The following is a 23,523-nucleotide window of genomic DNA, read 5'->3' on the forward strand; positions in this document are numbered from 1 at the left end:
ACAGAGAAACATCAATACAAACAAGGAGACAAATAAGGACCTTGATGGGGCACCTTTGTTCGGTGAGGCAAACCTCCCATTTTAACAGGAACATCACACCTTGATCCAAAACTGCTGCTGCATAAAGGTGCCCATCAAAAGAACATTTGCTTCACCTGCCTTTGTCCAACCCTGATCTTAAACTACCTCAAATCTATGACCACTGTAGCATGGGTTATCTGGAACTTAAGAAATGGGAATGGTTCCCTCTTTGCTTAATGCATATGTGATAAATCACTGCAAAAAAAGTGATTTCTTAAACAGATGGCAATTGTGAATTGGTGGAAATCTGGTTCAGGGAAGGCGCTCTTTTCTACTTATCTCAATATGCAGTAGTTTGTGTAATGTTTAAAGTATTTAACAATTTTTGCAATGCCTCACACTAGGGATAAGATCAGAGCACTGCACATTGCTGTGTCAGGGCTGTAAAATGGAAGAGTCCTTGGATAGTGAGATTCCTCCAGGTGAGCCTGCGGCAGACACCTCTCCAGCAGAGAGTCACCGGAAAACACACTGAGGCTCGATCAAGGGAACGTAGATCTAGTGGATCCCTGGAATTTAAAGATCTAGCCTTTGTAATTCATTGGATTCAGGAAACACCCTGAATTTTTAAGGGTCTGGAGATTAGGAATCCCCTAGATGTTGGAGATGTGGACTCTGAGAATCTCCTGATTTTAGGGGCTTGCACTTTTGGTATTGAAGGTTCAGAGTGAAAATAAATTCAGTCATGATCAAATGGAGCAAATAGCCTAATTCTGCCCCAGTGTCTTACTGACTAAGAACAGCTAGACAACTAGTTGGAAACCTCAGCCACACATTGTAAAGGAAGGCTGGATCAGAAGACAGTGTGGCCATCAGGATACTGAGTAGCAAGAAACAAATTGAGGTGGAGTCTGAAGATTTAGAGAAATGGGTCCAGGTGATAAAGATATTGCCAGTATGCTGAAAGTGGGTGTCCAATCACAAGCAAGAGAAAATCTGCAGATGCTGGAAACCCAAGCAACATGCACAAAATGCTGGAGGAACTCAGCAGGCCGGTGGCTGTGTTGAGGGGGAGGAAGGGAGGACAGCACTGATGGTTATAGCTGCAGGGACACCACACCTCCAGCAGGATTGATCGGTATGGTGCCACTTGGGGTCAAAATGAGTACATCAGAGCCAACTCAAAAGGGCAATAGAGCAAGAGCACGAAGATCCGGACATGGAAGCCTGCTGGAGACAGAGCTATAGCAATTAACCATCTGGACGAGCAGCCAGAGTTCTGTTCCAACGCCATGGGTTCAAATCCCACTATGGGAGCTGGGGAATTTAAATTCAAGGAATGAATAATGGAGCCCAGAATTAAAAATAAGCTAGTCCCAGTCACCACAAACTCACTGGATTGTGATATATACGGGATTCACTAACATCTTATTTGGATAGTACCAGGAACACAAATCTAATTTAAAAACAGGGCTTCCAGACCTGAGCCAGAAACACTAGCTTGGTGTTGGTTGAATGGAGAAAGGACCTGCGAGACTCGGACTGATGATGAAAGGGGACAAAGTATAACGGGTGAAGAGGCAATTCCAGTGGGCTGACGATGGGTCCTCAGAGATGATAGGCTGGCAGGCTTTAAGCCACGATTTAAATTTTTCCAGCCTCTCCTTATAACTCAAGGCAAGTCCAGGCAACATTTCTGTGCATCTTTTCTGCACCCTCTCTAGTTCAGACACCTCCTTCCTATAGTCCGGCAACCACAATTCAACACAATACTCCAAGCTGTCCTCACCAATGATTTATACAACTATAACAGAATGCTTCCCGTCAATGAAGGCAAGCCTGTCGTACATGTCCTTCACTATTATGTCTGTACTGCCTTTTTCAGAGAACTACATACTCGTTCTTCATTCTCATTGTTCAACAACTTTCCCCAGAGCTCTGCTCTTCACTGTGTACATCCTGCCCTGGTCTAACTTACCAAAATGGATCACTTCACACTTGCCTGACGTTAAATTCCGTCTGCCATTCCCTTGCCCAATTTCCCAGAAAACGCTGAGTTAAATGGGAGACCACTTATTTAAAACAGAGACTTTTATTTCCAGATTCTCCCACAGAAGAAACATCCTCTCCACAATATACATCCAGTCAGGAGCCTTCAGAGACTAATGTTCGCAATGAGGTCCTTCAACCTCCTATTATCTACAAGGCTAGCCTGTCCAACTGTTCCTCACAAGACAGCACATCCATTGCAGGTATCAATCTAATAAACCATCTCTGAACTGTTTGCACTGGTGCTCTTCCATACACATAGGAAGAACATGCTCACAATGCCCTGGGTAACTGAATTATAATCTCCTTATTTTTGCACTCAATTCCCTCACATTATCACTTCTATTTGCTAGTTGCACATCTGTGCACTGATTACAGTGAGACACACCATACTCTACAATACCTACCTGGTTGTTCTTCCCAGCCAGACTGCCACCCATTCTTTACCTGATTACCTTCTCATGAAATGAGCTACCCATGTAATTCTCCATGGATGTACTTCACTGCTGGAGGAGTGCAAGCTGACATCTTCTGTTGTAACCACAGTTGTGTTGGTGATGTGAACTGCCCTGATTTTCACACTTTTAATGTACCCCACAATTTTTCTTTTTATCAATTATTTTTTCAACTATTCAGCTGAAGATTCCTTAAGGTGGTCAAGCCATGGGGAATAGTGGCGATAAGCTCCCATTCCCACCTATTAAATAGCCACTAACAACCAAGTCCAGATCCTGGCCTTCACCTGTGGTTTAACTAATAATCCCATTGGAATTGTTTCTATTGACAGATGGGGCAAAGGCAGGGTATTGGCATCTTAAAGCCCGCCCTTTGGGCAGATAGAACCCATCATCACTGGTTGGCAGTTTACCTAGGAGAAGAAAACACCAATCTCAAAACTCCACTGCTTTGTGGCCATACCCACTCATGGGGAAGGCTCCAGGACTAACGCCTGAGGAAAAATATGGAACTGGAGTCCAGCCCTGACCGGCATCTCCTCTGATGCTGCTGGTACCAAACTGCATCGGTCTCTGCTGTTCCTTTAGATTCACCAGCTGCGAGAAGAGAGGGAGCCGCAGCACTGACAACAACTTGCTCTCCGTATTGTGGTGCCCTGCCTTGGGTAGACAGCTAGGTCACAACATCCAGTCAATGGTAGGCTGAAGTTTCAATTTCTTTGATATTTATTTTAACTAATCGATTTATCTCTTAAACGTTGATAAATTTATAATAATTCTGCCTCTCATTTAACCAGTTGTTAAAAATAAACACATCAACACATGGATTCCCAGTAGCTAGTGAGCAGGTTGAGATGAACCAAGTATAGGAGTTACTTCCAACTGGGATATTCGGAGACAAGAAGGGAAGTGTCCAGCCAGAGCTCGGCACTTGGTAAAATGTGGAATTATGGCCACCCAACTCCTCTTCCTCGGTGTATGAATGTTGGGTGAGTCTGCTGCTAGCTCCCAGTGACTAGACTGGTACTTGGTTTAGATTCCATAGTAAATTAGCATTCAGGGAGAACACATTTAAAAGATCTGATTATTTCACCTAACAGAACAATGGAACATTGCTACCTGGAGGTTTCTTCTAAGGCACCATCCAAAACTAGAGATAGATTACCGAGGCAAACACGAGGAAATCTGCAGATGCTGGAAATTCAAGCAACACATACAAAATGCTGGTGGAACACAGCAGGTCAGGCAGCATCTATAGGGAGAAGCACTATCGACATCTCGGCCCGAAACGTCGATAGTGCTTCTCCCTATAGATGCTGCCTGACCTGCTGCGTTCCACCAGATTTTGTGTGTGTTGATAGATTACCAAGCCTTCTCTGGTGCTGGGTCTAATGCCCCAAACTTCCTCTCATTTCTCTTTTTTCTTTTTAAATCTTTTTATTAGTTTTAAACAAACATAAATGAAACATGAATACAAAATGTTTGAGAGTACATAATTAATAGTTTAAATAGACATTCAGATATGTAATAATAAAAATATATAACCTCTCAAACTCAGAACATTAATGAACAAAGAAGTAAAAAGAGAGAAAAAAAAAGCAAAAAAAAACACTAACCAACATGGGCCATTGAATAATATTAAGTACATATACAGTAGTGCCAATAACTCCGAACCTCCATCCAATTGATGAAGGATAATATAAGTAAGGTTTACGAAAAGACAATTCAACTCATGTGAAAATGTTGAATAAAAGGTCTCCAAGTTTCTTCAAATTTAACTGAAGGTTCAAAAACCACACTTCTAATTTTTTCTAAACTCAAACAAGAAATAGTTTGAGAAAACCACTGAAATACAGTTGGATTAATTTCTTTCCAATTCAATAAAATAGATCTTCTAGCCATTAATGTAACATCTCTCATTTCTCAAAGGTCAGCAGCCTGGAAATGAATTAGAACTCACCACTGCCATGTCATTCTTCAATTTTTCCAAAGCAATTTCACACTTTTGAAGAGTTGCCAAAGAGCACCTGTTAAAATAAAGTGAATATGGAACGTTGGATTCCTCAGTATCAATCAGGTTTAATGTCACCTAAATATGTCGTGATCACAAACAAGAGAAAATCCACAGATGCTGAAATCCGAGCCCAAAACGCCGACTGTACTCCTTTCCATGAGATGGCTGGCTGGTCTGTTGAGCTCCTCCAGCCTTCTGCATGTGTGACACGTTATTAAATTTGCTGTCTTTGCAGCAGCAGTACAATGCAATAAACTATAATAGAGAAACAGGCTACACCACCAACTTTATTCTTTTATTTCATCTGACCATGTGGATACTGATCTACGAGTTTAACTAAGGCATTTATTGTGGAATAAAACCTTAGGGTGTTAGAGTCCCTGTTTAAAATATTCCAATTCTGGACTGGAATTAATTATCATGGTCTGGTCATGTCACGTGATTATGCCTCTCCCCACCAACCAACAGCAGAATTTCCTGATCCTTCTAGGCCAGGCAGAGGCAGATTTAATCCCTCAGTACGGCTTTGCAGGAGAGGTGTGGAGGTTGGAGTTGACGGTTGGTGAGTAGTTATATTGGAAAGTTAAAGACAAAGTGTGACGTGGAGAAAGCCTCTGTATATTTGTAAGTTTTTGTAAGTACTGTGGTGCTAGAAAGTTTGTGAAACCTGAAGAATTTCTCTATTTCTGCACAAATATGACTAAAATTTGATCAGATCTTCACACATCCTAAAACAACATAAAGTGAACCAATTAAATAAATAGCACAAAAAGCATTATACTTGTTTATTTGTTGAGAAAAATGATCCAATATTACATGCATTTGTTGGAAAAACTACATGAACCTTTACTTTCTGTAACTGTTGTGACCCCCTTGTACAGCAATAACTTCAACCAAGCATTTTCGGTAACTGTTGATCAGTCCTGCACATTGGCTTGGTGAAATTTTAGGCCATTCCTCCTTACAAAACTGCTTCATCTCTGAGATGTTGGTGGGTTTCCTTGCATGAAGTGCTTGCTTCAGGTCCTTCCACAGCATTTCTACAGGATTAAAGTCAGGACTTTGATTTGGCCATTCCAAAACATGAATGTTCTTCTTCTTAAACCATTCTATTCTTGATTTACCCTTCTCTTTCAGATCATTGTCTTGTTGTATTATCCAAATTCTATCAAGCTTCAAGCAACAGACTGCTACCCTGCCATTCCCCTGAAAAGTATCTTGATACAATTTTGAATTCAATGAATACAAGCTGTCCAGGCCCTGAGGCACCAAACCAGCCCCAAACCACGATGCTCTTTCCACCACCCTTCACAGCTGGGGCAAGGTTTGATGTTGGTGTGCAGTGGCCTTTTTCCTCTAAATACAGCAATCCACATTTCTGAAAAAAGTTCATCCTCTGTCTCATCTGTCCACAGAACATCGTCCCAGAAGCATTGTGCAACACCCAGGTGGTCTTTTCCAAACTTGAGAAGTGCAACAATGTTTTTTTTAAACATAGAAACCCTACAGCACAATACAGGCCCTTCGGCCCACAAGGTTGTGCCGAATATGTCCCTACCCTAGAAATTACTAGGCTTACCCATAGCCCTCTATTTTACTTAGCTCCATTTACCTATCCAAAAGTCTCTTAAAAGACCCTATCATATCCGCCACCACCACCACTGCTGGCAGCCCATTCCATGCACTCACCACTCTCTGCGTAAAAAACTTACCCCTGACATCTCCTCTGTACCTACTCCCCAGCACCTTAAACCTGTGCCCTCTTGTGGTAACCATTTCAGCCCTGGGAAAAAGCCTCTGACTATCCACATGATCAATGCTTCTCATCATATACACCTCTATCAGGTCACCTCTCATCCTCTGTCGCTCCAAGGAGAAAAGGCCAAGTTCACTCAACCTATTCTCATAAGGCATGCTCCCCAATCCAGGCAACATCCTTGTAAATCTCCTCTGCACCCTTTCTATGGTTTCCACATCCTTCCTGTAGTGAGGCGACCAGAACTGAGCACAATACTCCAAGTGGGGTCTGATCAGGGTCCTATATAGCTGTATCATTATCTCTTGGCTCCTAAACTCAATCCCACAATTGATGAAGGCCAATATACTGTTTGCTTTCTTAAACATTGAGTCAACCTGCGCAGCTGCTTTGAATGTCCTATGGGCTCAGACCCCAAGATCCCTCTGATCCTCCACATTGCCAAGAGTCTTACCATTAATACTATATTCTGCCATCATATTTGACCTACCAAAATGAACCTCACACTTATCTGGGTTGAATTCCATCTGCCACTTCTCAGCCCAGTTTTGTATCCTATTAATGTCCCACTGTAACCTCTGACAGCCCTCCACACTATCCAGAACACCCCCAACCTTTGTGTCATCAGCAGACTTACTAACCCATCCCTCCAGTTCCTCATCTGGGTCATTTATAAAAAACATGAAGAGTAAGGGTCCCAGAACGGATCCCAGAGGCACACCACTGGTCACTGACTTCCATGCAGAATATGACCCATCTACAATCACTCTTTGCCTTCTGTGGGCAAGCCAGTTCTGGATCCACAAAGCAATGGCCCCTTGGATCCCATGCCTCCTTACTTTCTCAATAAGTCTTGTATGGGGTACCTTATCAAATGCCTTGCTGAAATCCATATACACTACATCTACTGCTCTTCCTTCATCAATGTGTTTAGTCACATCCTCAAAAAATTCAATCAGGCTCGTAAGGCACGGCCTGCCCTTGACAAAGCCATGTTGACTATTCCTAATCATATTATACCTCTCCAAATGTTCATAAATCCTGTCTCACAGGATCTTCCCAATCAACTTACCAACACTGAGGTAAGACTCACTGGTCAATAATTTCCTAGTCTATCTCTACTCCCTTTCTTGAATAAAGGAACAATATTCACAACCCTCCAATCCTCTGGAACCTCTCCCATCCCTATTGATGATGCAAAGATCATCGTCAGAGGCTCAGCAATCTCCTCCCTCACCTCCCACAGTAGCCTGGGGTACATCTCAACCAGTTCCAGCAACTTATCCAACTTGATGCTTTCCAAAAGCTCCAGCACATCCTTTTTCTTAATATCTACATGCTCAAGCTTTTCAATCTACTGCAAGTCGTCACTACTATCACCGAGCGCCTTTTCCATAGTGAATACTGAAGTAAAGTATTCATTAAGTATCTCTGCTATTTCCTCCGGTTCCATATACACTTTTCCACTGTCACATTTTATAGGTCCTATTCTTTCATGTCTTATCCTCCTGCTCTTCACATACTTGTAGAATGCCTTGGGGTTTTCCTTAATACTGCTCACCAAGGCCTTCTCATGGCCCCTTCTGGCTCTCCTAATTTCCTTCTTAAGCTCCTTCCTGTTAGCCTTATAATCTTCTAGATTTCTAACATTACCTAGCTCTCTGAACCTTTTGCAGGCTTTTCTTTTCTTCTTGACTAGATTTATTACAGCCTTTGTTCACCACAGTTCCTGCAACCTACCATAACCTCCCTGCCTCGTTGGAACGTACCTATGCAGAAATTCACACAAATATTCCCTGAACATTTGCCACATTTCTTTCGTACTTTTCCTTGAGAACATCTGTTCCCAATTTAAGCTTCCAATTTCCTGCCTGATAGCCTCATGATTCCCCTTACTCCAATTAAACACTTTTCTAACTTGTCTGTTCCTATCCCTCTCCAATGTTATGGTAAAGGAGATAGAATTATGATCACTATCTCCAAAATGTTCTCCCACTGAGAGACCTGACACCTGACCAGGTTCATTTCCCAATACCAAATCAAGTACAGCCTCTCCTCTTGTAGGCTTACCTACATACTGTGTTAAGAAACCTTCCAGAACACACCTAGCAAATTCAACCTCATTTAAACCCCTCACTCTAAGGAGATGCCAATCGATATTTGGGAAATTAATATCTCACACCACGACAACTCTGTTATTATTACACCTTTCCAGGATCTGTTTCCCTATCTGCTCCTCGATATCCCTGTTACTATTAGGCAGCCTATAAAAAACACCCAGTAAAGTTATTGATCTCTTCCTGTTCCTAACCTTCACCCACAGAGACTCCGTAGACAATCTCTCCATGGCGTCTACCTTTTTTGCAGCCGAGACACTATCTCTGATCAACAGTGCCATGCCGCCACCTCTTTTGCCGCCCTCCCCGTCCTTTCTGAAACATCTAAAACCCAGCACTTGAAGTAACCATTCCTGTCCCTGAGCCATCCAAGTCTCTGTAATGGCCACCACATCATATCTTCAAGTACTGATCCACGCTGTAAGCTCATCCACTTTGTTCACAGCACTCATTGCATTAAAACAGACACATCTCAAACCTTCGGTCTGAGCGCGTCCCTTCTCTACCCTCCTTCACATGCTGTCTCCCATCTTTTTCTATTTGACAGCCGGACGCCTCTTCCCCGGTCTCTTCAGTTTGACACCCGAGAACATTTCTATCACATACAACTCTTTGATTTCTGTCCATACAAGCAGTCCTCGCATGACCTTTATCATCCTCCACCTCACTCCAACTGTCTGGTTCCCCTCCCCCTGCAAATCTCGTTGAAACCCCCCGGAGCAGCACTAGGTCCTTTGGAGAGCAGTGGTCTCCTCCGTTTGTTCCTTCCTTCCAGGAACACCATTCCTGTTCAGCGCTTTTCTTGTAGTGGACACGTGAACAGAGACTTCTGCAAGTTCCAGAAATCTCTGCAGGTCCCTTGGGTTCTTTTTCATCTCACTCAGCATAATCCTATGGAGAGTACAACAGTTCAGAGATTCCTCCATTTGTAGACAATTTCTCTTACCGTGGACTGGTAAACACTCAGGTCTTTAGAAATGTTTTTGTAGCCTTTTCTAGCCTCATGCATCGCTACAAGTTTTAGACCGTAAGACATAGGAGCAGAATTAGGCCATTCAGCCCATCGAGTCTGCTCCGTCATTCCATCAAGACCTGATCCCAGATCCCATTCTACCTCATATACCTGCTTTCTCGCCACGCCTGGACTGATAGGAAATGATCATCTTCTGCCTTAAATATACCCATATTGCACAGATTCACTACTCTCTGGCTAAAAAAAATTCTTCCTTACCTCTGTTTCAATTTTGAGGCTGTGCCCTCTATTTCTAGACACCCCCACCATAGGAAACATCCTCTCCACATCCACCCTATCTAGTCCTTTCAACATTCGGTAGATTTCAATGAGAGTCTTATGCATTCTTCTACATTCCAGTGAGTACAGGCCCAAAGCTGCCAAACACTCCTTATATGTTAACCCCTTCATACCTGGAATCATCCTTGTGACCCTCCTCTGAACTCTGTCTTGTTATGCAGCCTCAGGTGTGGCACCTTATCAAATGCCTCCTGAAAATCCAAGTAAATGACATCCACTGCCTCTCCTTTGTCCACCCTGCTTGTTACTTCCTCGAAGAATTCTAACAGATCTGCCAGGCAAGATTTCCCTTTACAGAAACCATGCTGACTTTGACTTATTTTATCATTAGTCTCCAAGTTCCCTGAACCCTCATCCTTATAATAGGCTCCAACACTTTCCCAACCACTGAGGTTTGGCTAACTGGCCTGTAATTTCCTTTCTTTGCCTTTCTCCCTTCTCAAAGAGTGGAGTGACATTTGCAATCTCCCTGTCCTCCGGGACCATGCAGAATCAAGTGATTCTTGACAGGTCATGACCAATGGATCTGTTATCTCCTCAGCAACCTCTCTCAGGACTCTGGGATGTAGTCCGTCTGGCTCAGGTGACTTATCCACCTTAAGCTCTTTGAGTTTGTAATAGCAATGTCACTCACTCCTGCTCCCTGATACTGGTACACTGCTAGTGTCTTCCACAGTGAAGGCAGATACAGTGTTCCCATTAAGTTCATCTGCCATTTCTTCGTCCCCCATTACTACTTCACTAGCATCATTTTCCAGTGGTCCGATATCAACTCTCACCTCCCTTGTACTCTCTATATAACTGAAAAGAACTTTTAGTATCCTGCTTTATAGCACTGGCAAGTGTGTCCCCATATTTAATCTTTTCCCTTCTTATAGGTTTTTTAGTTGCCTTTTGTTCGATTTTAAACACTTCCCAATCATCCAACTTCCCACTCACTTTTGCTACGTTATATGCCCTTTCCTTGGTTTTTATTCAGTCTTCCTTTGTCAGCCATGGTTGCCTACGCCTGCCATTTGATAATTACTTCTTCTGTGGGACATATCTATCCTGTGCCTTGTGAACTATTCCCAGAAACTTCAGCCATCTCCGCTTTGCCATCATCCCCCCCCCCCCCCCCCCCGGTATCCCCCTCCAATCCACCTGGGCAAACTCCTCTCTCATGCCTCTGTAATTCCCTTTATCCTATTGCGATACAAATACACTTGTACCCAATCATTGGCTTGTCCTTCCTTACATTCATCTTACACCCATCATCTACTTGTCACCCTGCTGGCTCATCCTCAGCTCTGTCATACTGTTCCCATCCTCCCGCCACACTAATTTAAACCACTCTCAAAAGCTCTAGTAAACCAGCTGGTGGTGCAATGGCATCAGCACCGGAGTCCGGAGCACGGGTTGAATGTTGAGCTAGCCGGTCGGCCTCGTAAAAAATACAGGGGTCGAGTCAGGAACGTTCATATCGTGACCCGGTTAATCCGAAAGGAGACCAATCCTGACACCACACGCCAGACAAGAATGGCTGACTGTCTGTTGCAACACGCTTAAAAAAAGGAAACCTACCCACAAGAATATTGGTCCCACTTGGATTCAGCTGCCACCCGTCCCTTTTGTACAGGTCCCACCTGTCCCAAAAGAGGACCTAATTATCCAGAACTGTGAATCCCTGCCTCCTGCTCGAATTTTCAGCCCATTTATCTGTCTCAAGTAATGTTGGGGTGACTACCTCCCAGTAGCTCCCGTCTCTCATCTCTTCACTTTCCTTAACAAGCCGAAGGTCATCGAGCTGCAGCTCCAGTTCCCTAACACGGTCTCTAAGGATCTGCATCTCTAAGGAACTCAGCAGGTCAGGCTGCATAAGAACTTAAGAAATAGGAGCAGGAGTAAGCCATCCGGCCCATCGAGCCTGCCCCGCCATTCAAGAAGATCATGGCTGATCTGTCTGTAAATTCAGCTCCATCTACCTGCGTTTTCCCCATAACCCTTAATTCTCCTGCTATGTAAAAATCTATCTAACTGTATCTTAAATATATTTAGTGAAGAAGCCTCAACTGCTTCCCTGGGCAAAGAATTCCACAGATTCACCACTCTCTGGGAAAAACAATTTCTCTGTCCTAAAATTGAAGTAATGTCCCCTAGTTCTAGTCTCACCTACCAATGGAAAGAACTTTCCTGCTTCTGTCTTATTTATCCCTTTCAAAATTTTGTATGTTTCTGTAAGACCCCTTCTCATTCTTCTGAATTCCAGAGAGTATAGTCCCAGGCAACTCAATCTCTCCTCATAGGTTAACCCCTTCATCTCTAGAATCAACATGGTGAACCTCCTCTGCACTGCCTCCAAAGCCAGTATAACCTTCCTCAAGTATGGAGACCAGAACTGCACACAGTACTCCAGGTGCGGCCTCCCCAGTACCCTGTATAGTTGCAGCATGACCTCCCTGTTCTTGAATTCAATCCCTCTGGCCAACATTATGTTTGCCTTAACAACCTGTTCTACCTGCAAGCCAACTTTTTGCGATTCATGCACAAGCACTCCCAAGTCCCTCTGCACAACAATATGCTGCAATCTTTCACCATTTAAGTAATAATCTGCTCTTCTATTATTCTGAGTGTCAGACAGAGTGGTCAGTAGCACTGGGGCTCCACAGGGGACTGTTCTGTCTCCCTTTCCCTTCACCTTGGACTTCAACTACAACACAGAGTCTTGCCATCTTCAGAAGTTTTCTGATGACTCTGCCATAGTTGGATGCATCAGCAAGGGAGATGAGGCTGAGTACAGGGTTACAGTGAGAAACTTTGTCACATGGTGCTAGCAGAATCATCTGCAGCTTAATGTCAAAAAGACTAAGGAGCTGGTGGTGGGCCTGAGGAGGGCTAAGACACCGGTGACCCCTGTTTCCATCCAAGGGGTCAATGTAGACATGGTGGAGGATTACAGATACCTGGGGATATGAATTGACAATAAACTGGACTGGTCAAAGAACACTGAGGCTGTCTACAGGAAGGGTCAGAGTCGTCTCTATTTCCTGAGGAGACTGAGGTCCTTTAACATCTGCCAGATGATGCTGAGGATGTCCTATGAGTCTGTGGTGGCCAGTGGTATCATGTTTGCTGTTGTGTGCTGGGGCAGCAGGCTGAGGATAGCAGACACCAACAGGATCAACAAACTCATTCGTAAGGCCAGTGATGCTGTGGGGGTGGAATTGGACTCTCTGACGGTGGTGTCTGAAAAGAGGATGCTGTCCAAGTTGCAAGCCATCTTGGACAATGTCTCCCATCCACTCCATAATGTACTGGTTAGGCACAGGAGTACATTCAGCCAGAGACTCATTCCACCGAGATGCAACACTGAGCGTCATAGGAAGTTATTCCTGCCTGTGGCCATCAAACTTTACAACTCCTCCCTCGGAGTGTCAGACAACCTGAGCCAATAGGCTGGTCCTGGACTTATCTCCACTTGGAATAATTTACTTATTATTATTTAATTATTTATGGTTTTATATTGCTATATTTTTACACTATTCTTGCTTGGTGCGACTGTAACGAAACTCAATTTCCCTCGGGATCAATAAAGTATGTCTATCTGTCTGTCTTTTGATCTCATGCCTGTTTGTCTTAAATTCCATTTACCTCAATTGTATCGAACTCACTGGCTCTTCACTCAACCCTGGAACATCTGGACAGCAAAGATGCAGACATCAGCATGCTCTTTATTGACTGCAGCTCGTCATTCAATACCATCATCCCCTCAAAATGAATCAATAAGCTTCAAGATCTTGGCCTCAATATCTCCTTGTGCAATTGGATCCTGGATTTCCTTACTTGCAGACCCAAGTCAGTTCGGATTGGCAACATCTCCTCTACGAATTCCATCAACACAGGAGCACCACAGGGCCCCCCGCTCTACTGACTTTAGGCCTATGACTGTACGACAAAGCACAGCTCCAATTCAAGCTTGCTCATGACACCACTGCTGTGGACCAAATCAAAGGTGGTGATGAATCAGCACACAGGAGAGACACTGAAAATTTGGCTGAGTGGTAACCTCTCACTCTATGTCAGCAAGACCAAGGGACTGATTATAGACTTCAGAAGAGCGATACCAAAGGTCCCTGAGCCTGCCCCCCTCAGAAGATCAGAGGTGGAGATGGTTTGCAACTTTAAAGTCCTGGATGTCACTATCCTGAACCCAGCACATTAAGTGCAATTGTGAAGAAAACACAGCAGCGCCTCTACTTCCCAAAGAACATGCAGAGATTCAGTATGACACATCAAACTTTGACAAACTGCTATATGTGTGTAGTGCACAGAATTTAAGACTGGCTGCCTGGCATGGGAACACCAATGCCTTTGAATGGAAAAACCTACAAGAGGTAGTGGATTCGACCCTCCCAACCACTGAGCACATCTACCTGAAACAATGTCGAAGGAAATCAGCATCCACCATCAGAGATTCCCACCACCCAGGTCATGCTCTCTTCTCCCTCCTGCCATCAGGTAGAAGGTACAAACACCTCAGGACTCACACAACCAGGTTCAAGAACTGTTCCTACTCCGCAACCATCAGGCTCCTGAATAAAAAGGGATAACTAACTCTCTTGTCCTGTCATTGAAATGTTCCTACAACCAATTATCTCACTTCAAGGACTTGTTATCTCATGTTCTCGTTATTTATTGGTATTTATTTCTATTTGCATAGTTTGTTGTCTTCTGCACTCTGGATGATCTTTCACTGATGTTGTTATTCTATCGATTTGCTGACGATGCCCACAGGACAATCAATCTGGGGGTTGTATATGGTGACTTATATGTACTTTGATAATAAAATTTATTTTGAACTGATCAGACGGATGGAGACAGAGGGACTTCTGTTGCGGACGGAGGGAATCAGGACACATGGAACAGTGCTCAGAACAGGCAACAGAACCAATGCTTAGAGTCAAACACATTGTCTGTGCATATCAACACAGTGGAGCTCCTACCTTTTGTTCGGGTCTGTGAGGATGTCCAGAAGACTCTTCATTTTACTTAAGTCCTTCTTTCTGTCTGTAATATACATTAGCATTAGAGTTGTAAACTTTGCAGTCACACAACAATGGCACAATCATTTCCAGCAACAATAACTGTGACAAAAAGGCATCGCAATAAAACCACTGAGTTCACGGGACAAGAGGGCTGCCTACAATGAAAAATTAAGCTGGGGAGGGGGGGTTAGAGGGAAAAGATGTAATCTCACTAAGACATACAAGGGATTGACAGCCATTTCTGCCTCTCCCACTCTCCAGGTGTTATTTAATCCTAGTTTGTTTCCAGCATATTGATTTCTTTCTAGGATTAAGGAGCAAAGCATCACAGTAAAGGGACATCGACAACTGACCTGAAGGAAAAATGTCTTTACACAGAAACCATGAAACCTCTATAACTCTCCACAAGAGGAGGCTGGGTGTGCTCATGACTAAGGACAAGGAAGGTCTTGTTTACTAAATCTTTTACATGAACTGACAGCCCAGCGCATCTGTAGATGTGGATTCTTGCTATTCAGGACATTTACAGAGACAGGTGCATAAAAAGGGCCCGAAGGATCATTGAGGACCCGAGACACCCTACCAACAAACTGTTCCGGCTGCTACCATCTGGGAACCAGTACCACAGCATTAAAGCCAGGACGAACAGGCTCCGGGACAGGCCATCACACTGATACAACTGTATTTCTATGCTTTATTGACTGTTGTATTGTACCAACAGGAACATTCATGAGACACAGGGAAAGGTGGAACAGGCTCAGGGAGCCTCACTGCCTACTCCTGCTTCTGATGATCTTACGCTCATTCATGGGACAGCAGTAGATTATTAATTCCACACCTTGGCTTCACCACCTGTTGCTGTCTTCATGGACCCTTCTATTTTGCCAATTACTTCCTGCTTTTATTCGAACTTTCATTCACCACTGGCAATGCAGAATCAAAGAAGAACTGGCTCACAGCTCCAACGGCTTGGGCTCTGCTGCAGTCTGCTTTGAGATTACACATTCTCGGGTTCTGCCGAGCCCTCCTGCCACGTGCCAGCTGTCACTGTAAACCACCCTTTACAGGGAATTCAATTTTGAGAGAATGGGTTCCAGTGCTCCAAAAAAATCCTGGGGGGTGGTGTTATTGTTGGGGGTGGAACTGATGGGACTGCTCTTTTGGGAGCTGGTATGGAATCAATGGGCTGAATTATCTCTTTATTATAAATAACTATCACTGGACAACAATTTTTTTGTAAGTCTTGCTTCTTCAGAAATTGTTTTTAATGATAGACCACTCGAAGCTTGACACAAATGTAATTTCAGACGACTTATTTCACAAGAAATTAACTTGTACTGAATATAATGCATTAATTCCATTATAGTGCTGATGATTTGCAATAGTTCAACTAAGCTAAATATGTTTCATTGATCATTTTCGTGTCTGAGGCTTCTTGGTTAAGTGACCAACAATAATCAGCCAGCATTGATAGATTCCAATTGCCCTGGCACCATTTCTCCACAACTGCCATGTCCCGGTGAAACCTTTCACCACGCTCATCACTGGCAGCTCCAAGACTTGCAGGGAAGAAGTCCAAATGGGAATGCAGAACATTAATCTTTCGTGACATAATGAACTTCGTGGTTTTGCGTGCTTGAAGCACAAAGTCAACCAGCTGTGTTTAGTTTGGTGCTCTGTAGCTGGCAAGAAATTTTTCAGCGATACCCCTGAATGCCTTCCAAGCTATTTTCTCCAGTCCCACTAGAAGTTCTTCGAATCGCCTATCACAGATGAACTGTTCGATTTGTGGGCCAACAAAAGTACTTCCCTTGATTTTGTCATCAGTTATTTCTACTTGAATCAAGAACTGAAATAACAAATATTGGTGATTTCAAAAAAATGGGGCAATACGGAAATTTCATGGTGATTTTCATGATCACCAGCCAAAAATCCGTAAAATACACTCAAAAGTATTGAGGAACCAAAAACTTTGTTGTCCAATGTATTCAGCAGTTACATCTGCAAGATAAAGTCTGTGAACCCTTTGTAATTACCTGGTTTTTGCCATTAATTACTCAAAAAATATGGTCTGATCTTCATCTAAGTCACAATATTAGACAAGTACAATCTGCCTGACTAGTAACACACAAACAACTGTACTTTTCATGTCTTTATTGAACACATTGTTTAATCTTTCACAGTCCAGGCTGGGAAAAAGCATGTGAACCTTGCATTTAATAACTGGTGGAACCTCATTAAGCTCCTGTAGCTACTGACCAGACTTGCACACTGTCGAGAAGGAGCTCTGGCTTTCGGTGGCTAACCTGACAGACAGCAAATGGACACTAACCTGCAGCACAATCAGAGAAACAATTATTTTGTTCTCCTCCACACTTATATACAGGAAATAACATCAAACAATCTTGAAAGACTTTTAAGTAAAAGTAACTCAAACCTACCAATCAAATCAAAACTTGTAACACAATGGCAAACCGGGCAGAAAAACTGTGTGCCACGCCAGGCTGAGGCTCCCTATTGCGTTGAGGTCACTTTTTTTAAACCAGTAACTTACAATGTTACTAGAGGAAGCTACCAACACTCTGACTGCTCTGACATAAAGGCTTCAGGACCCCAGAGAGGGGGAAGAATGGAAGGTTCCCTTTCAGACTCACCTTCATTTTTGTCTATTTTATTGATCATCCGCCTCAAAGGGTCAATGTACTTGGACAGCTGCTTCAGTTTGTCCAGGTACTGCTGTTCCTCGGTCTGTGTCCGGCCAGCTGGGCTTGGAACTGAGCCTGGGTTCACTGTAATGTCAAAAGCATGTCTCTCAGCTTAAATCCATATCCTTTTGTAAGCCTGTGACCATCCAAATGCAGCAACATCTTCACCATAGAGTAATGCTTCTAATAGATATTAACACTGGACACTGAAATCTTCACAACCGTTAGTTCTGCAGGACAGCAAGCATCCCGACACTCTGGTATACAAGGTGTGTTGATGTCAGTGTCTGAACACCGTGTCTATTTTAGTACAGAGAATCATAGACCCGAAGGCATCTCCAGTACATCAAACTCCAGTGTCAACTTGGGCACAGAGTCGCAACGTGGCTGTCTCTTCTTCAATAGAGAGTAAAGATGAGACAAAGTACTCAATGGGTATTCTAGCCAAGCCTTATGCTTCCATAAAGAGATCACCATTGTTTTCCCCATCAGCCCCTTTGCATGGGATGCCCTTTAACTGCCACTCTCATCCCACCCCCGTGGAAATGTGCCTGATTTTATGTGAAACATCTAACATTCTGCCACAGTTAGACTGAACAATATTTTGTTTCACTTTATTCTAGCCAGATCCCTTCTCAACCCATTGGAATTCAGATATTCTCCTTGTCCTTTCCCGTCATCTAAAATTTATGACCTGATTTAATCACTCCCCAGAAGTTCTCCGACTGACATATCGCCCACTTTGGGCCTTCAATTAACTACAACGAGATCCAATAATAAGACCATAAGATATAGGAGCCCCTCCATCAAGTCTGCTCTGCCATTTCATCTTGGCTGATCCAATTTTCCTCTCAGCCCCAATCTCTTGCTTTTTCCCCGTATCCCTTCATGCCCTGACCAATCAACCTCTGCCTTAACTACACATAAAGACTTGCCCTTCCCAGCTGCCTGTGGCAAAGAATTCCACAGATTCACCACTCACTGGCTAAAGAAATTCCTCTTCATGTCCGTTCTAAAAGGATGCCCCTTGATTCTGAGGCTGTGTCCTCTGGTCTTAGACTCTCTCACCATCCTCTCCACATCCACTCTATCAAGGTATCAACCATTTAATAGGTTTCAATAAGGTCACCCCTCATTCTTCTGAACTCTAGTGAATACAGGACAAAAGCCATCAAACGCTCTTCATGTGACAAGCCATGCAAACCTGGAATCATTTTCATGAACCTCCTTTGAACCCTCTCCAGTTTTAGAACATCCTTTCTAAGGGGTTCAAACCTGCTCAAAATACTCCAAGTGAGAGGTCACCAGTGCTTTATAAAGTTTCAGTATTACATACTTGTACATTCTAGTCCTCTTCAAATGAATGCTAACATTGCATTTGCCTTCCTCACCACAGACTCAACCTGCAAATTAACTTTCAGGGAATCCTGCACAAGAACTCCCAAATCCCTTTGCACTTCAGTGTCTTTTGTATTTAGAAAATAGTCAACCCTTTCAATTCTTCTACTAAAGTGCAAGACCACACACTTAACGACACTGTATTGCATCTGCCACTTCTTTGCCCATTCACCTAATCTATCAAGTCCTTCTGTGGCCTCTCCACTTCCTTAAAACTACCTGCCCCTCCACCTATCTTCATATCATCTGCAAACTTTGCAACAAAGCCATCAATTCCATCATCCAAATCACTGACACCTAACGTAAAAAGAACTGGTCCCAACAAGACCCCTTAGAACACTACCAGTTGCCAGCAGCCGGTCAGAAAAATCTCCCTTTATTCCCACTCTTTGCCTTCTGCCAATTAGCCACTACTTGGGCTTGTAACTTGTTAAGCAGCCTCATGTGTGGCATCTTGTCAAAGGTCTTCTGAAAATCTAATACACATCATTCACTGATTCTCCTTTTTGTCTATCCTGCTTGTTACTTTTTCAAAGAATTTCAACAGAATACTATCACCCATTTTTATCAGGTGCCTCCAAGTACCCTGGAACCTCATCCTTAATAATCAACTCCAACATCTTCCCAACCACTGAGGTCAGACTAACTGGCCTATAGTTTCCTTTCTTCTGCCTCTCTCCCTTCTTGAAGTGTGGAGTGACATTTGTAATTTTCTAGTCTTCCAGAACCTTTCCAAAATCTAGTGACTGAAAAATCATTACTAATGCCTCTACAATCTCTTCAGCCACCTCTTTTGGAAGCCGGTGGTATACATCATCTGGTCCAGGTGACTTACCTACCTTCAGACCCTTTAGTTTACCAAGAACCTTCTCTCTAGTTATGGTTAACTTCACACACTTGTTGCCCCGACACCTGGAACTTCCACCATATTGCAAGAGTCTTCCACAGTGGAGACTCTGAAGCGTCTTTCCTCACCGGGGCAAAAACATGCCAATCAAAAGAGGTTCCCCTGTGTATGCTTCTTCCTCTGCCTTTTACCTGAACACTGGGGAACTGGTCAGCATGAAGGCAGTGAACGGAATGGGCTACTTCCATGCCGTAGGACTCTGTGACTGCTCCAATCAATCAGGCAACCGACTGGAACAGTCACACTGGGAAGGGTCTCGTCTTAGAGTGGCATGTTTCCAAACCCACCCAGGAACAGATTGTTTTAGATTTGCTCATGGTGTAACAAGAAAGGATTACTAAGAGATCTTGCAGTTAATAAGATGTCCCAGGGAAGTGGTAACTACAAAATACAAGCGTAATAGAATTCCAGAGCTTGAGGGTCAAAACTAGCATCTTGAACTTAAATAAGGGCAAGGTAATAGTACGAACATGTACAGACTGGAAAATAAATCACGAGACAGATGAGATGAACAGTGACACGTAATCAGACACCTGGTCTATGACACTCAGCTGGAATTTATCCGTTAGAAAGCAGGATTCTGTGAGAAAGTGATACAATCCGTGGTTAACAAAGATGATGTTAAATTGAAAAGTAGAGTATACAAAGTGGCAAGGGCTGGTGATATTGAGAAATATACCTGAAATACAATCACTATGTACTAGCTATTTTCTATACTATGTAATTACTTCTATGTACTGAATATTACTACGTATTATTTTACTAGACACATTTTGCTATGTATTGTTTTACTAGATACCTTGTACTCTCTTAGCTACATACTGTGGCAGTTAAAGAACACCTGTTTAGCTAGCAGCACTATTAGCTGAAATGTACTCCATGTATTACACTCAGCCTTTGTTTAGTACGAGATAACGGTGGCGGACAGGATGGTGCGAGCAGGAATGTAATGTGAGGGAGGTTGTCTGGAAAACATAACCTTGGCCAGGAAGAAGGCCCGAATGCGAACGGGTGAAAAATAATGGTGGCGCACCGAGAGCTAGGCAAGAGTGATTGATTAGTTAATAAAGAGATGATATGCAATTAAAAATTGATTGGGTATGCTGATAAAACCGAAATGTAACTGAGATAAGAAATTACTATAAAGAATGCTGTACACCGGAGCTCGGTGGGCTTTCGGTGACAAGTTCATTGATTGCCTCAGCCTTTGTTTGCAAATAAAGGTTTAAGTTTCTTGAAGAATTGTCTGTGTCTCCAGGTCTTTTCAAGTTACCACGACAGTGACAGGCCAGAGGACTGGGAAAAGCCACCTGTATTGCATCATTCCTGCTCCTATCCTCTACATATGGCATCATTTTCGGGAGGGTTTAAACTAATTTGCAAGGGGGATGGGACCCGGAGCGATAGAGCAGTGAAAGAAATGCATGGAGTAAAACCAGATCTAACATAGAGAGAGGCATTGAGGAAAGAGAAGCAGAATAAAGGGTGTAAAGGTAATAAGGTAGAAGGGCTAAAGTGTGTGTACTTCAATGCAAGAAGCATCAGGAACAAAGGTGATGAACTGAGAGCTTGGATATGTACATGGAATGATGATGTAGTGGCCATTGCAGAGACTTGGCTGGCACCAGGGCAGGAATGGATTCTCAATATTCCTGAATTTCAGTGCTTTAAAAGGGATGGGGGGGGGGGGGGGGAAAGGGTGGCATTACTGGTCAGGGAAACTATTATAGCTACAGAAAGGGTGGGTAATGTTGCAGGATCCTCTTTTGAGTCAGTATGGGTGGAAGTCCGTAACAGCAAGGGAGCAGTTACTCTACTGGGAGTATTCTGTAGGCCCCCTGGTAGCAGCAGAGATACTGAGGAGCAGATTGGGAGGCAGATTTTGGAAAGGTTCAAAAATAACAGGGTTGTTATCATGAGTGACTTTAACTTACCTAATATTGATTAGCACTTGATTAGTTCCAAGGGTTTAGATGGGGCAGAGTTTGTTAAGTGTGTCCAGGATGGATTCCTGTCACAGTATATTGACAGGCCGACTAGGGGGAATGCCATACTAGATCTAGTATTAGGTAACGAACCGGGTCAGGTCACAGATCTGTCAGTGGGTGAGCATCTCGGGGACAGTGATCACCGCTCCCTGACCTTTAGCATTATCATGGAAAAGGATAGAATCAGAGAGGACAGGAAAATTTTTCATTGGGGAAAGGTAAATTATGAGGCTATAAGATTAGAACTTGTGGGTGTGAATTGGGATGATGTTTTTGCAGGGTAATTTACTATGGACATGTGGTCGATGTTTAAGGATCTCTTGCAGGATGTTAGGGATAAATTTGTCCCGGTGAGGAAGAAAAAGAATGGTAGGGTGAAGGAACCATGGGTGACAAGTGAAGTGGAGAATCTGGTCAGGTGGAAGAAGGCAGCATACATGAGGTTTAGGAAGCAAGGATCAGATGGGTCTATTGAGGAATATAGGGTAGCAAGAAAGGAGCATAAGAAGAGGCTGAGAAGAGCAAGAAGGGGGCATGAGAAGGCCTTGGCGAGTAGGGTAAAGGAAAACCCCAAGGCATTCTTCAATTATGTGAAGAACAAAAGGATGACAGGAGTGAAGGTAGGACCAATTAGAGATAAAAGTGGGAAGATGTGCCTGGAGGCAGTGGAAGTGAGTGAGGTCCTCAATGAATACTTCTCTTCGGTATTCACCAGTGATAGGGAACTTGTTGACGGTGAGGACAATATGAGTGAGGTTGATGTTCTGGAGCATGTTGATATTAAGGGAGAGGAGGTGGTGGAGTTGTTAAAATACATTAGGACGGGTAAGTCCCCAGGGCCTGATGGAATATTCCCCAGGCTGCTCCACAAGGCCAGGGAAGAGATTGCTGAGTCTCTGGCTAGGATCTTTATGTCCTCGTTGTCCACGGGAATGGTACCGGAGGATTGGAGGGAGGTGAATGTTGTCCTCTTATTCAAAAAAAGGTATTAGGGATAGTCCAGGTAATTATAGACCAGTGAGTATTATGTCTGTGGTGGGAAAGCTGTTGGAAAAGATTCTTAGAGATAGGATCTATGGGCATTTAGAGAATCATGGTCTGATCAGGGACAGCCAGCATGGCTTTGTGAAGGGCAGATCATGGCTAACAAGCCTGATAGAGTTCTTTGAAGAGGTGACCAGACATATAGATGAGGGTGGTGCAGTGGATGTGATCCACATGGACTTTAGTAAGTCATTTGATAAGATTCCACACGGTAGGCTTATTCAGAAAGTCAGAAGGCATGGGATCCAGGGAAGTTTGGCCAGGTGGATTCAGAATTGGCTTGCCTGCAGAAGGCAGAGGGTCATGGTGGAGGGAGTAAATACAGATTGGAGGGTTGTGACTAGTGGTGTCCCACAAGGATCTGTTCTGGGACCTCTACTTTTTGTGATTTTTATTAACGACCTGGATGTGGGGGTAGAAGGGTGGGTTGGCAAGCTTGCAGATGACACAAAGGTTGGTGGTGTTGTAGATAGTGTAGAGGACTGTCGAAGATTGCAGAGAGGCATTGATAGGATGCAGAAGTGGGCTGAGAAGTGGCAGATGGAGTTCAACCTGGAGAAGTGTGAGGTGGTACACTTTGGAAGGACAAACTCCAAGGCAGAGTACAAAGTAAATGGCAGGATAATTGGTAGTGTGGGGGAGCAGAGGGATCTGGGGGTACATGTCCACAGATCCCTGAAAGTTGCCTCACAGGTAGATAGGGTTTTTAAGAAAGCTTATGGGGTTTTAGCTT

At 43.6% G+C, this 23,523-nt stretch overlaps 1 protein-coding gene and 1 pseudogene across 3 annotated transcripts in view; both read right to left on the reverse strand.

Moving 5' to 3' along the window:
- The window catches only part of LOC132401275 (mitochondrial import inner membrane translocase subunit TIM14-like), a 499,620-nt pseudogene that overhangs the window by 204,962 nt on the left and 271,135 nt on the right, over positions 1-23,523 (reverse strand).
- Positions 1-23,523, reverse strand: part of med15 (mediator complex subunit 15) — a 250,048-nt gene that overhangs the window by 74,913 nt on the left and 151,612 nt on the right. For all 3 annotated transcript variants that reach the window (XM_059983308.1, XM_059983309.1, XM_059983306.1), the window contains 3 exons: positions 17,403-17,537; positions 14,707-14,770; positions 4,486-4,552 (listed from right to left, as the gene is read on the reverse strand). In XM_059983308.1, coding sequence (XP_059839291.1) covers positions 4,486-4,552; positions 14,707-14,770; positions 17,403-17,537 — 266 coding nt within the window. The remainder of the gene's footprint in view (positions 1-4,485; positions 4,553-14,706; positions 14,771-17,402; positions 17,538-23,523) is intronic.

This window comes from Hypanus sabinus, chromosome 10 (assembly GCF_030144855.1).
Source record: "Hypanus sabinus isolate sHypSab1 chromosome 10, sHypSab1.hap1, whole genome shotgun sequence".
In the NCBI taxonomy this organism is placed as follows: Eukaryota; Metazoa; Chordata; class Chondrichthyes; order Myliobatiformes; family Dasyatidae; genus Hypanus; species Hypanus sabinus.